Raw genomic sequence first — 14,411 nt, 5'->3', positions numbered from 1 at the left:
ATCAACCAGAGATAATTTTTCAAGTTAACCCAATAAAACACCATAGTTTTTGTATAAAATTATTACAGTATAACTTACTTATTATCACAATTATGATCTGGTCAGTTAGATAACAAGGTTTTATTTACCATTCAAAGGAATTTCTTCCTTAATTGGCTGTTTCCTTCTGATCTTATTTCGGAAAATTTTCGTATTGTATAACTTGTAACAAAGACCTATTTTACATATCATTGATCCGAAAATCAGTATTATTCCTACAGTTAAACAAATATATTCTAAATTAATTAAAAACTTTATGTAGAAAATAAATTGCCCTGGAACATCTAGAACCTGTTCAAACCAGAAAATTGGTAGGTAGGCTTCAGGTAAATCTTCAAATGACCTGTAGATGAATACATATTTTTGTTAGGGTTGTTAGTTGTGGATTATTAATAGTTTTACCTAATTCCTGGTACAGATTGCATTAAAAGGTTGACCTGCAAACGAGCGGCTATGCGGAGAGGCATTCCAGTTCTCTAAAATTGTTCCCAAATCAATGTTTGTAGGTTTTTTAATTTTTAGATTCTTACTGGCTCAAAAATCATAGCAAACTCATGTAAATCCTCTTGAGAGTTCATTCCATGTATTAATCTTGTGTAATGGGGGTCTGCTTTGTAAAAGTGGGGTAAGGACACGTAAGCGGGAGAGCCGTATCGACAAACTGATATATTCAAACCGCCATAAGGCATACACTTTCCTTCACAAAAACATTTGTTTTCTGGGATTTTGGTGCCTAAAATGTTCTGCATGTTATTTCAGTTATGAGATTAGTTTAGGTTAATAACCGTTATCTAAAAATCGGTCGCCGGCCACATATTTGTATCCTAATACTCCGCTAATTACCACTTCCTTTTCAAACTCCAGCTCCACGTATCGGCATAAATCCGGCGTGAAAAATTTGATTATGGTTTCCTTAGTTAAATTGGTAGGGAAGTATTCGCCAGCGGATCCAGTCACTTTACCGCACCCTTCTCGATAGTAAGGCGTTTGTTCCATACCTTTCCAGCGGTAAAGTTGCCCTAACTGCCCTTTTATTCCCGTGTCCATTGTGAATTCTCCTTCGTACGTTTCCGAGTTATTTCTCTAGGATTTTTTTTTGCAAAACGAGAGAGTTAATAATATGAGTGGTACTCACAGTGTAAAACCATCCGAATCTGTCAAAATCAGGGATTTGCAAATTAGCAAAAGGCAAACTTTTAGCGACATTCAGCAACTGATCTTCGTAACCTGGATTTGATTACAATTTTACTGGTTCTCAATTTGGGATTAGATAATTGTTCTTACCGGAAAATAAAACTTCTTCAACTTTGTGTGTACTGTATGAAGTGATTTTCATTGAACTGTGCATTACCTGCAGGGCTTTTTTGACAAAGTAATTCCAATTTTTTGCAGTCAAGACACTTAACTAAAATAACTCAGTTTTAAAAGGTACTGAGAAAATGGAAATTGTTTCGGTTTTGTACTCACCAAAGCAATTGGATTTACTGATGTAACATTATCATTCAACCTTCCATTACTCTTCTCCTGATTGAACCACCATTTCTTTAAATGGTAAAAGGTTACAGTACCATTGTCACTATCCCAAGTTATGTTAACTTTTTCCTTAGTTTCATCAAAAAAGTATGGTCCTATTTCTTGCATAATCGGTTTGACTGAACTGGAACTTGAGTTAAACACCCGATCTTTACAATTAATTGACTACAATACCTGTTTTTGGTTTCCTCCGCGTTAGTCCAGTTGAAAAGGTAGATCTTTAAGCTCATGGGCATTGGATTTCTTTCCCAGAGCTGGAAGGAATAGGTGTCGGGTTCCAGAACAAATATTTTGCTCGTTATAGCTTTGTAAATTAACGTTCTAAAGGAGAGTATGGCAATGCCAAGGGCCATGAAAACGGTAAAGAGACCACTGAGCCCTATGTACTTTTTGAAATATTTTTTGGGGTACATTTTTCTGTAACAAATTTAAATTTAGTATCATTTACATGTATGATAATGTGTTGTGACTAAAATGAACGGACTAGAACTTACTTGAACCGTTAAAATTCTGATTTAAGGTGGATAATCCAAAATCACACTCTAATGAAACTTCTGCACAATGATGCACTTTATTACGGTCAATTATAAGTAATCAGGACTTGAATGAATCCGGTAAGGTTCCTCGACAAATACGTACTGTGAATGAGACACAAATAACAATAAGTTGCTTCTTTTTATTTTTACCATACTTCGAACAACAATTTAAATAAGTCTCATAATTCAATTAACTCTTTTGGGTAATTAGTCGATCATTTCGCTAAAGGTTACGCGAATTGACCCCTCCTCTATGTAGTATAGTTAGTGAGTAGCAATTATGGTTGTTTTTAATAATTAATTGTTAAAACGTGTTGAAATGCGTTCAATTCTGACAAGGAACGGCCGTACGAATGGAGGTTCTGTAAAAATGTTGTAAATCGTGTAATTAGCTGACCATCTGATTGCGTTTATTTGACTTATAAAATTTGTTGTTTTTACCTACACCTACTTTAGTAACATAACATATCCGTGACAGTAAAATAGGCAAGAAATTCAGTAGTTAATAAATTTTTACATAAAAAACGTAACATTTACGTTAACCTGCTCTAGGAAACAATGACGCTTTTAATTTAAGTAAGAAAACAACTAAAATTAGTCACGTGCGCTTTCAAGTAAACAAATTCATTAATATTTTCCTTAGGTAACAGTTGAATTATAATTTTTATAATTGACGCATATGTTAAATATACAGTATAAGTAGTAAATGACGTTTTTTAAAAAGTCATACAAAACATGGGTGGTTGTTTAAATTTCGAAATGAACAAGATAAATGTTTTAAAAAAATTATTATAGTATAACCTATAATTACATAAGCTAAAATTTACATTTTGATATTAATTACATTTTGACGCCATTAGTGCAGTTAAAAATAAAAAAAAAAAATTGTTTTGTCATACAATTGGGACTGGCCAGTTTCCTCGACACTCGCTAAAAGTTGTGACCGCATTTGAATGTGACAGATCAGGTGTATAATTTCACAGTCAAAACCACACTTTCAGCCTAAGTTCAAAAAAAAGCCAAGCAAGTGTCAGGAAAGGCATTTAGTATTAACCTCTGACGCATGCAAGGAATAAGGACACTTTCAAGAAGAGATAATGCACTATCGCATAAAAAGTAATGCTGAATAAATAAACAAACGTCTTATACAGAAAAAAAATCTTATCAACTTTGCAAGATATGAAGAAGCAATAATATGATGCAAGTTAATTTTATTTTGTGCAATTTAGGGATTAAAAGTGCACTTTTATAATCCCTTTAGGGATAAAAGGGACACTTAATCCCTCAGGGATTTAAAAAAATGTAATTCCTGAGGGATTTAAAGTAACATATAACCATAGCGAGCTCTCAACTGTTTTGTGAATTTTAGTTTCTTGCATTCTAAAGTGCATAAAATAGTATATAAACCTTGTGACTAAAGTGTCTTTTTAGCAAAATGTACACCCCTTTCGACGGGGGATTAAAACTGCCACTTTGGTCTCTAGGTTTATAATATACTATTATTTACGCCACTTTTAGAAGTTTTTGTTCTGGTGATACCATCTGTATAGTGGGTGACAAAATAATTATTTTTGTTCACCCAATGTGAATCACAAATTGCTCTAAAACTGACCATTCTATTAATTATCAAATGTTGCTGTTAATAAAGTGTGCCTGCTATAGTTGAAAAGTAACACAAAATGTACATATTCATTGTATTCTCTGTACGTAATACTACTTATTGATGGGAACAATAACGTGTGCGACACACATGACCCCATCAAAAAGATCAAATTAATTTTGTGTTAAAATTTAATTACTATTATATCAGCATTATTGGTTGTTCTTATTTTACCAGACCAGTCTTATCGAGTTGTAATAATGTTTTAGTAGGTATATACAATTGACTGATAAATTAATTATTGCTTGGCACTGGCCATGTTTGTCACGTATTTACCTTTTAATAAGTCATTAATTATTTCATTAAAAACTGTAATTTCTATCATGAAGTAGCTCTCACATTATAATGTACTAAAAGTAAATTTAGATTTATTTAACCCTGAATTTGTTACTATCGCTTTATAAACAGAATGGTTTTAAACAAAACACGTTTTTTTTTTCTATTGTTACAATAATGGAAATTTGTTAGTTAGTTACTTGACAATTATTACCGCTATATATTAACTAACTAAAGTGCATTTTATAGCGTTGCATTTCTCAAAACCTCCACGATCAAACTTTGAGTCCGTACATTATTATGATATACCCTTTAATGGTTTATAATGCTGATTAGAATAATAAGCAAAAAAGTTTATTTACATGTTTCTGGAAACAGCCAAGCAAAACAATAGCTGTAAACTTGATTCAAAATTAAATCACTTAAAACAGTTAAAACACACTACTTCACTCGGAATATACAATAATTACACTGAACTACTTTACCCATGTATTGGAAGACTCGTCGCATATTTTATCAAAATAGTTTAAAAAAAAAATTCTAAGTGTCCATTATATGTCTCAGAGGCAGACCCAAACTGGTTTCCAACTGGAAATAAAAAAAACGTTTGGCTCTCATTGGTTGAATGGTCACGTGGCATTGACATATTCTGCTTAGTAGCCAATGGCTGTACTGAAATTAGTTCCAAATTCTGTTCTCCACAAACATTCAAAAGATCAACGCCGCCCTTGTAGATTTTTTTGCAAGATTATTGAAACTTGTTTTTGTAAACAGATCTTCAGTTAACGATCATAATTTTCAAGTTTTTTGTTTTTATGTTTATGATAATAAATAGAAGTAATGTGTCGCAAACAATGTTCAATGTGCGTTTTGATGAATTAGTATCTATTTTTTTTCAGTAAAAACCGTCGAAATCTGACAGAATTAATGGGGAAACAATAAAGATTAATAAACACGTCAATCCATTAAAGCCCTACTAAAATAAAAAACAAATTAGATAATATTTCGTTCTTCTAATGCCAACATTATCATTTATTTAAATGTAATCGTGTGTGGTAAATGTTTTTACTGTACTCACCTAGCAACAGTATGTTCTGTTTGATTAAGGATGGTTTCTGCATTACCACCCCTTAATTTATTTTCAAATAAACTTGATTCTGCAACCATTTCACAGTTAACACAATTGATGTTTAAGGGTTCAAAGCAAAAATAAACGTTTAAAAATCATTGAAAAATTAGTTTTATTAGTATAGTGACACTGTCCCTTAAAACTAACTAAAAACATGCGAAGACTCTATAAATGACTTTATTGTGTTTGTACGTCTACCACATGTAAAGGTAAAATAATATTCATTACTTTCAAATTAGAGCTTGATTTCTAGAATGTTCAATGGAAACTGCGGTTGGAGTTGAGATAAAAAAAATGATTTTCAGTGGTTTTCTTTGGTTTTTGTTAATTAAAGTAGTGCAATCACAAACCACCCAAAATATTAACGTCAGTAAGTACCTACTCACAGTGCTTTTAGAACTTTTTTACTGTGATTTTGTATTTTTTCAGTTTATGTAAATGAAGAAGGTAACACTGTGGCCGACAAGGCCATCGATGTGGCAATGAACTACATCAAGAAAACTTCCAAATTGGGTTTGAGTGTTGAGATGAAACGTGTGGTTGGCAACAGATCAGACTCTCAAAATATACTAGATTCCCGTAACTACATCATCACACTTACCTAAACCGTAATTGAAAATCATACTATTCTAGTTTGTTCAACTTATCAAAAAATGTTGGACGCCAATTCCCCTCCGCATTTAGTTCTGGACGCAACCAGAGCAGGTTTAGCTTCGGAAACTGTAAAATCTTTTACCTCAGCTCTAGGGATTCCTACAGGTAAATAATTTCTACAAAAGTAAATGTGGTGTAATAGAGCTATTTTGGTGGCAGTGAGCGGTTCGTATGGTCAGCAGGGCGATTTGAGGCAATGGAGAAACCTGCAGCAAAACGAGGAGGAGTATTTGGTGCAAATTTCACCACCAGGAGATTTACTACCCGAAATGATCAGAACTTTGGTCTCCAATCAGAATATCACCAATGCTGCCATTATATTTGATGATACATTTGGTAAGAGTTTTTCTGTTATTAACAATCTAAAAAAGACACATTTTTGAGTTGATTACTTTTTACAGTTATGGATCATAAATACAAAGCCCTACTTCAGAACATCCCAACCAGACATTTAATAGATGAAATCAGCACTGACGTCAGTAAAATCCCGGACCAATTGGAGAAGCTCGACAAACTTGACCTGAAAAACTTTTTTGTTCTTGGAAGCCTTGATACTATACAAGTGGTCTTGGAATCTGCCGAGAAAAAAAACTTGTTTAACAGGAAATTCGCTTGGCACGTTCTGACTAAAGTATTATTATTCCATCTCCAGATTATTTCATTCATAATTTAATTTACGTCTAGGATCCTGGAGATATAAAGGCAACAGTGAAGAACGCCACAGTGTTGTTTGCTAGGCCTGTAGTAAATCCAGCTTATCAGGACCGGCTTCGTAACATTCAGACTACGTTTCAGCTCTCCAACGTTGTTCCAGAGATTGATGCTGCCTTTTACTTTGATCTGGCTTTAAAAGCTTTCTTAGTCGTAAAGTACGACCCTAAGAAAACGACATTTTTGATTGGTAATGAAGAGTTTGCTGTAATTTGTAGAGAAATGTTACTAGACGGTTCTTGGAAGAAAAACAACGTTACCAACTATGTGACTTGCGACGATTACGAACCGAAAATCAGCCCGAAAAGGTTCAACTTGAATCTACGCTCTTACCTACAAAAAGTATGGTGTCAATTACTATTAGTTAAAAAGTTGTTTGAATTTTTTACTTTTCTAAGGAATCATCAGAGCCGCCTACTTTTGGCCCTTTTAATATTGCATCAAATGGCTTAAGTTACATGGAGTTTGCTGCTAGTTTAACAGTGGTGTACGTCAGATCAGGGACGTCGGATAAATCTCGGGCACTTGGTACTTGGCAAGCGGGATTTGACAATAATTTAACCCTGTTCAATTCGAAAGACATGCAAAATTTTACTGCTGATGTAGTGTATAAAGTTGTGACCGTTGAGGTGAGTTACTTGAAAACTGCATTATTTTGGGACTTCATATGTAGGAGTTTTCAGCAAAAACCTTTTATTTACAAAGACCCCACGGCTAAGAAGGGTTTCAGGGGTTACTGTATCGATTTAATCGACAAAATTGCCGAAATTTTAAAGTTTGATTACGAAATCGAAGCGGTGGCTGACGGGATGTTTGGCAATATGGACGAACAGGGGAATTGGAATGGCATTATTAAGGTTTTAATCACTACAATGTATTTCAGATTTTTGCTTAAAATGAGTTTTTAATGCAGGACTTGATAGAGAAAAAAGCGGATATAGGTTTGGGGTCGTTGTCAGTGATGGCAGAACGGGAAAACGTGATCGATTTTACTGTCCCTTACTACGATCTGGTTGGTATTACAATATTGATGAAACTACCGGAAACTCCGACTTCGTTATTTAAATTTTTGACTGTTTTGGAAAACGAAGTTTGGCTTTGTATTTTGGCTGCTTATTTTTTTACAAGGTGAATATAATAACAAATACTTTGAAGTAATTTTCACTGAATATTTATAGCTTCTTAATGTGGGTGTTCGACAAATGGTCTCCTTACAGCTATCAAAACAACCGGGAAAAGTATAAAGATGATGAGGAAAAACGTGAATTTAACTTAAAAGAATGCCTTTGGTTCTGCATGACGTCTTTAACCCCCCAAGGAGGAGGGGAAGCTCCTAAAAATCTGTCTGGTACGTTTCGTACGTCTCTCAATCTAGCATCATTTACTATAAAACCTGTTATAGGGCGGTTAGTGGCCGCCACCTGGTGGTTGTTTGGATTTATTATTATCGCTTCGTACACGGCTAATTTGGCTGCATTCCTCACCGTGTCCCGTCTGGACACTCCGATTGAATCTCTGGACGATTTGTCTAAGCAATACAAAATCCAGTACGCTCCAGTTAATGGCAGTTCCACGATGACTTATTTCCAAAGGATGGCAGATATTGAAGCTCGATTTTATGAGTAGGTTGCCAATAAGATTATTTAAATGCACTTTAAAAAAGTCCCTTAATACCCCCCCATTCTTTCGATTTTTATGAAAAGTGAATAATTTTAAAGGGCTTTTTTTGTGCTTATTTCACCTAATTTACGGTTCTTTGATATAAATATGCCCTTTGCTGGGCATTGGAACCCTTATGGAGCAAAATAAAAATTTGCTAAAATTTGCATTTGAACTCCTATCAATTTCGCTAAAGCGTCATTACAAAGAGTGCAAAAAAACGAGCCAAAACTCTCTAGCTCCTCACGTTACCGAGATGTTGAATCTCAAAAAGTACTTAAGTAGGTTATTTTCTCAAGGATTTGGAAGGATATGAGCCTGAACGATAGTCTGACTGATGTGGAAAGAGCCAAACTGGCGGTTTGGGATTATCCGGTGTCGGATAAGTACACGAAAATGTGGCAAGCCATGAAAGAAGCGACGTTACCACCGGATTTAGAAACTGCCGTTGAACGAGTGAGGAAGTCCAAGTCTTCTTCAGAGGGTACTTTTTTGGTTATACGTATAATAGAAAATAAGCAGGGCTTGATTGTTTTAGGATTTGCATATTTGGGAGACGCCACTGATATTAAATACATACATATGACCAGTTGCGATTTTGTGGTTGTTGGTGAGGAGTTTTCAAGAAAACCTTACGCTATAGCAGTCCAGCAAGGTTCACCTCTAAAAGACCAGTTTAATAGCGCGTGAGTTTTCAAACTGAAACTAATTTTTGCCATTTCACTTATACTAATTATTGTCTATGTAGAATTCTACAGCTGTTAAATCGTCGCGAACTTGAAAGATTGAAAGAACAGTGGTGGAATCGAAATGAAGAATCCAAACAATGCGAAACTTCTGACGATCAACAAGACGGAATTAGCATTCAGAATATTGGGGGGGTTTTTATAGTAATTTTTGTTGGGATCGGGTTGGCTTGCGTTACATTAGCGTTTGAGTATTGGTGGTATAAATACAGGAAAAACTCCAATATCACTAATGTGATAGTATCTGACCCCAAACATAGGAGAGTGGCTGGTTTTCCTAAAGATGTCGGTGGTAAGGCCAATGAGGGCGAATTAGCATTACGACCAGGAAAGTTGTATGTTAAACCTAAATATTAAGACATAACAGAAATATTTAAATTCTTTATATTCTCTGGCACTTATAAGTGTAAGCAAAAATGATATTGAATTGTAAAATTACTTGGATGTCGTCTAAAAAATAGTTGTAGCGAAAAAAACAAACATTTATAAAACATAAATAAAGTTTATTTCAACTTTAATGCTTCAGTTATTTCAAATTAACGAAAAAAAAAATGAATATAATCAATCATTTTCATATCACAAAAAATTAAGGTACAATCTAAAATTTTCCTATTGGCGTTCTGATTCAATATAAACACGAAACAGCCAACGTACAACCCGTGTTTTTGTATACTTAACACGCACCAAACCGCTGGCAGAAAGCCGGATTATTTTATACATAATATACATAGAAAAACCAGTAGTTTTCTTTATTAAATTCCCACCTAAGACTTCCGAGTATGGAACTGGAACAGATATCGGTACGTATTTAAAAAAATAAATAATATGACGAAAACTACAAAACAGCATTACAATAATTACAGCGTTCACTTAGTTTTTAAAGGATTTTGGAATTATTCTTAGTGGAGGTTTTCTCAAAACTTGACGGAGGTATAACGGCCCCCGGATCTACTTTCGGCTCGGCTACAGGAATTTCGTTTGGCTCCTCTCTACGAGCGTCCAGTCTTTCCTCCCTTTTCGGAGGTTTTTCTGTTACTTCTTCCTTAGGGAACACAATTTTATTGAACAATGAAGATAAATAATTAAAATTAAAAAAAAGAGCAAATAAGTCAACTAACAGGTACTTATTAAACCAATGTGTGCATACCTTTTCTAAGCTTGACTCCTCTGTGGGCTCTCTCTGGTCTGGATTATCTTCGGCCGCTTTCGCCTGCAACTTTTCCGCCAGTTTTGCCTCCTTGTCCTTTTGCAAGGCTTTCTCAATTTTGTCCTCCACTTCCAAGATTTCCTCCTTATCGATCAATTCGATAAGTTCATCTACTTGTTTGCTGTTCAGCTTTACATTTTCTTTTCCTATGATTTCTATGACCTGCCACAATATTTGTTAAACAAAGTTGTATAAAAAGTTGAGTGGAAATTAACCTTCAGGACATCATCGATTTTCAATGAACCATCATGGTCATCATCCATTTTCCTTAAAACTTTCACGATCTTTTCCAGCCGACTTTGATCGGGCACGTCCTTAATCTTTTGTATGGCTGCAATGATGTCGTCGATTTTCAGCAATTCTTCTTTCTTCTTGTCGCTCACTTCCGTTTCCAGGTCCTTCTTTAATTGCGCCTCCTTCTTTTCCAAGTCCACCATCAACTAGAAATCAACAATGTAATTTATGGCTTTCTGAGAAAAAAATAATGAAATCTACTTTGTCCATCTTTCCAATCATCCTGCCAACGCTCTTAAAGAGCCGTTTGGCGGCTTTTGTTTCCTGAATTTCTGGTTGTGGCGTGTCTGCGATTACTTTGGCCAAGTCTTCGACATCCTCCTTGTAGTCAGCCATTTCCGCTTTAAGTTCCTGGATTTCTTCTTTTTCAACGATCAATTTCTTTTCCTTTGAAACGGCGTCTATAGCGTATTCAATGATTTGAATGTCTTTGGTTTGTAGGTCTTCTTCTTTTTCCTGATATTAAATGATTAGTTAAGCAGCAGTTTGCAACAATTATGTCACACAACACCTTTTCGACTTTCTCCAATTTCTCAGTGGATATTCTTAATGCAGTATCCTCCAATATTGGAGTGGTGGCGGCTGATATAATTGGTGCTTTGTCCACCAACAGTTCCTTTTCTTCCAACTTTCGTTTTTCTTCCCTGCAATAAGTCAATCAAACTCTCACTTTTCCGCATCAAATTTCTTACTTGTGCTCCTTTCTTTCTTCCTTAATTTTCTTCTCTTCTTCTTTAATAAGTTCCAATCGAATCTTATTGTCGATCTTGCCTTCCTTCTCCCCGATAGCAGCTTGAGTTTGTTTGACAATTGTTTCAGGCAATGACGAAATGGTAGCTTTAAGCTTATCGCTAGTCGGTATGGTTTCCGGTAACATTAGCGCCCTGGAAAGCAGCAGCAAGGAAGGCGGCACCTATTTATTAACCCTTCCATTTTACTGAACTGAAGTTTAATCGGTAAGCGCAACTGAAACCTTTTCGTTTAGGCTCAAGTCTAACCATTGGTTTAGTTGAGACCTAAGTCGTTCTTCAGACACCCCGTAAGCTCGCATCCCCCTAGCCCGGCAAGCCTGTTGTACTTCCGCTAAAGTTAACGAGTGCACCCCTTCTTTTTGTATCATTTTGTCATCGGCCGCCAGCTGTCTCAGTTTCATTCTTAGCTGGAACCTTACAGCCAAAAAAACTTTACAGTTAAACCATTTTGGCAATCATTTACTCCTACCCACCTAAGAAAGTTATTCGTCCCTAAAGTATGAACATCAAGCACCCTACACAAAGCAATTAACTGACTTCTAGTCAGAGAATCCAAAGTGATTTCATCTTCGAATAATTTAGAAAATTTCATAATCTCCTCGTTGGAGACTTCCTCACCAGAAGTTCGGACTTTATTGAACCACTCTACAAATTCTTTGGCGTTTTTAGAATAACGGTCTTTGTGTTCGACCGCCATTTCGTCTAAAGTACCCTAAAACAATAATTTTTCAATGATGTAGTTAAAAACAATTTTAGGTATGAAATTTCATAGTTTAAGCAAAGAATAACTGTTTAACCAGAATTAGAGAGAGACAGACTTTCCCTACCACACACAAACAACCACCCTACAAAGTTAAGAGTGACTGATATCAGTTTTGATACTTAATTATCAGGAGTTTCATTGGTTGGTCATTCAGGTTGTTAAAGAATGTTGCCATATCTCAGACCACATCAAATAAAACATCAGTTTAAAGTTAATAAGAATTGATATCTTCCAATGATTAAGAGACGAACTAAAAACACTGACTCAAAAAAAGTAAATAATGATTATAAGAAATTAGTTTTTATTTTATCCTGAAAATTGGATGCAATTTTTATTTCAAAGTACAATAAGATAAGAGACAACGGCAACATGTTGCCTACCCAAGGCAAACCCAGATCAGCCAAAAACATCACCCCAACATCAAAGGAATTATGCCGGCTGTACCTTCTTGTTAAATAGTTATTCTTTGGTTTAAGATTCAAAAATACACAATCATAAATATGCTAAAGCTTTTTAGTTACTGAAAACACACCTGTAAAAACTTGGCCGTTTCTAACTTAACCTTCAAGTTCTGCTTAATTTTATCCTCCTTCTCTGAGGCAGTCTGGAAAGTACTGGGCAACATGCCGGGGAACAGCTTGATGAAAACAGGCAACAACAATTCCATGAAAGGCACAATTATGAATACGGAAAACGGCAGCAATCGAAACAAGTCTCCGACAGTTCGAGTGAGCAATCGGTGTTCCCGTCTGGTTAACGTTTTTCCTTGCAGAATACGCCATACCAAACCCGCAGATATTTTCACGTCTATACCGAGCAGTCGGAAGCCGTGGTAGTAGTGCAAAATCTCGTCGATCACTTTCTGTTTTAGGGACTTTTTAACTACCGGGTCTTTGACTGGTAACACTTCTTGCACTTTGGCAACCACTTCTTTCTGTTTTTTCAGTTCTTGAACAGTCACCTCTAATTTGGATGATGGCTTTAGGGGTTCTTTATCGTAACATAACGCCGTGAAGGAAATATACCTTGAATTATTATAACATAATAGTAAAAAGCTGGTCAGTTATTAATTTCTAGTTTAAAAGTTAAATATGTTATACAGCAAACATAAAATGGTAAAAACTGAAGTGAAAGAGGTGCACACCATTTTAGTAACCCTCATACTGAACTTTGCAATCTCCTGGCCTTTTTATAGACTAATAAAGTTAATGGAATAATAATAAACAGATTTTTTTAGTGTTCTAAAGTACTAGTGTAACTTTTCTCTTAAAAACAGTTTACTAAGTAAATTTCCACAAAAATGCAAATAAACACTTTCCTTCAAGGGTAAATTTCACTAAACTTTCCATGACAAGTTAATCAATAAATCATTAATACACACAAGCTCACTTAATTGCAGTCAAGTACTACTTAGAGATTGTTACACTTCAATAGTAGTGCCCTACATGTGATTTGTGTATATTTCAATAAAACTTAAGATAAACCTTTTTTTTATTGTTAGTTATTGTTACTACCTGAAAAAGTGCACTATAGTTTAAACTTGAAGATAATATTTATATGTTTTAATTTTAAAGCATGCTGATACTTGTATTTTTAGACAATAACATCTATAAAGGTAGAAGCAAGCCCTAGGACCCAACATCAGGATAACACTAATTTACTAATAATAAAGCGTAAATTTCTATGTTGCACCCAGTACACTGGTACCCACATAACCTCAACTATAGCAAGTTAATTTAAAACCCCTGTATTTGTGTAACTGCAAATGTTGGCAAACGTTTCATAACTTTGAAACTGGATGTTGTCCTTATGTTTGTGTACCAACAGTGTCATTTCCTATTTTTAACATACCTTGGATGTTGAAGCACTGTATTATTAACTATGTTATCTGAGTAAATCATGAGTCCTGGATGTCCCAGCACCTTTCTAGGGTCATGTCGATTCACTTTACTGGACTGACAATGTGCATCGCAAATGCAGGAATAGTTTAAAAAGTGCTGTACCCCATCTACAAAAAACATGGAAACTAAACAATGTTACAGTCCTCACATAGGTTATTGGGAATTATGTAATTGCAGTGTTTTCCAAACACACTGTCTTCAAACTTCAAAACAAAGAAATAAACACTTACAGTGAGGCAATTTGAGGTATGTGTTCCTCAAATGACTATTTCGCACTATAATGTACATTTTCGTTTGTGGTGAACGTGATTGTGGTATTACCTAAAACAGACGTATAAATTGCGATTAAATAAATCATAAATCAACGTAACCGCTATTCAAAATTTTTTACTTTTCCTCGTGCTTATAAATGGAGCCTGGACCAATTTCCAAATTTTCCAACCCATGAATGAATGAAAAAAATTTTTGACAAGCGACAGTTTACGGTATGGTCATGGATGAACGCTGTCAAGCACCACAGTGAAGCTAGGCACAAATACCAGACAGTTAAT

The 14,411-nt window shown here is 35.0% G+C and overlaps 3 protein-coding genes and 1 long non-coding RNA gene across 7 annotated transcripts; 1 reads left to right on the top strand and 3 right to left on the bottom strand.

Annotated features, from left to right (window-relative positions):
* Nucleotides 1-46: 46 nt before the first annotated feature.
* LOC145735855 (protein peste-like) lies at nucleotides 47-4,550 on the bottom strand. 2 transcript variants are annotated; one of them, XM_081989976.1, is made up of 10 exons: nucleotides 4,407-4,550; nucleotides 2,067-2,210; nucleotides 1,747-1,989; nucleotides 1,507-1,696; nucleotides 1,324-1,444; nucleotides 1,175-1,266; nucleotides 825-1,122; nucleotides 570-772; nucleotides 442-515; nucleotides 47-382 (listed from the first exon to the last, which is right to left on the bottom strand). In XM_081989976.1, the coding sequence occupies exons 3-10, from the start codon at nucleotides 1,983-1,985 to the stop codon at nucleotides 121-123; spliced, it is 1,479 nt and encodes a 492-aa protein (XP_081846102.1). In that variant the 5' UTR covers nucleotides 1,986-1,989; nucleotides 2,067-2,210; nucleotides 4,407-4,550; the 3' UTR covers nucleotides 47-120. The 2 variants fall into 2 exon arrangements, with proteins under 2 accessions (XP_081846102.1, XP_081846103.1); XM_081989977.1 differs by lacking the exon at nucleotides 2,067-2,210 and having other exon boundaries at nucleotides 4,407-4,547.
* Nucleotides 4,494-9,461, top strand: Ir25a (ionotropic receptor 25a). Of its 2 annotated transcripts, XM_081989960.1 has the most exons (15): nucleotides 4,494-5,543; nucleotides 5,603-5,752; nucleotides 5,807-5,932; nucleotides 5,987-6,163; nucleotides 6,229-6,458; nucleotides 6,512-6,696; nucleotides 6,757-6,880; nucleotides 6,937-7,167; nucleotides 7,222-7,395; nucleotides 7,452-7,666; nucleotides 7,717-7,886; nucleotides 7,941-8,160; nucleotides 8,497-8,681; nucleotides 8,736-8,883; nucleotides 8,946-9,461. In XM_081989960.1, exons 1-15 carry the CDS (start codon nucleotides 5,435-5,437, stop codon nucleotides 9,298-9,300), a joined length of 2,799 nt encoding a protein of 932 aa, XP_081846086.1. In that variant the 5' UTR covers nucleotides 4,494-5,434; the 3' UTR covers nucleotides 9,301-9,461. The 2 variants fall into 2 exon arrangements, with proteins under 2 accessions (XP_081846086.1, XP_081846085.1); XM_081989959.1 differs by having other exon boundaries at nucleotides 8,497-8,883.
* On the bottom strand, nucleotides 5,895-6,390 carry LOC145735875 (uncharacterized). The gene is made up of 3 exons (XR_014179774.1): nucleotides 6,256-6,390; nucleotides 6,092-6,189; nucleotides 5,895-6,033 (listed from the first exon to the last, which is right to left on the bottom strand). It is a non-coding gene; the product is annotated as an uncharacterized LOC145735875 (long non-coding RNA).
* On the bottom strand, nucleotides 9,426-14,369 carry LOC145735848 (mitochondrial proton/calcium exchanger protein-like). 2 transcript variants are annotated; one of them, XM_081989964.1, is made up of 12 exons: nucleotides 14,252-14,362; nucleotides 14,091-14,181; nucleotides 13,811-13,967; nucleotides 12,492-12,984; nucleotides 11,670-11,908; nucleotides 11,418-11,610; nucleotides 11,137-11,357; nucleotides 10,956-11,088; nucleotides 10,646-10,900; nucleotides 10,366-10,590; nucleotides 10,091-10,312; nucleotides 9,426-9,985 (listed from the first exon to the last, which is right to left on the bottom strand). In XM_081989964.1, exons 2-12 carry the CDS (start codon nucleotides 14,146-14,148, stop codon nucleotides 9,821-9,823), a joined length of 2,361 nt encoding a protein of 786 aa, XP_081846090.1. In that variant the 5' UTR covers nucleotides 14,149-14,181; nucleotides 14,252-14,362; the 3' UTR covers nucleotides 9,426-9,820. The 2 variants fall into 2 exon arrangements, with proteins under 2 accessions (XP_081846090.1, XP_081846091.1); XM_081989965.1 differs by having other exon boundaries at nucleotides 9,840-9,981; nucleotides 14,252-14,369.
* Nucleotides 14,370-14,411: the final 42 nt, after the last annotated feature.

This window comes from Ips typographus, linkage group LG11 (assembly GCF_016097725.1).
Source record: "Ips typographus isolate SLU linkage group LG11, UJ_Ityp_2.0, whole genome shotgun sequence".
NCBI lineage: Eukaryota > Metazoa > Arthropoda > Insecta > Coleoptera > Curculionidae > Ips > Ips typographus.
The sequence above is the reverse complement of the archived record's forward strand: the minus strand, read 5'-3'. Positions and strand labels throughout refer to the sequence as shown.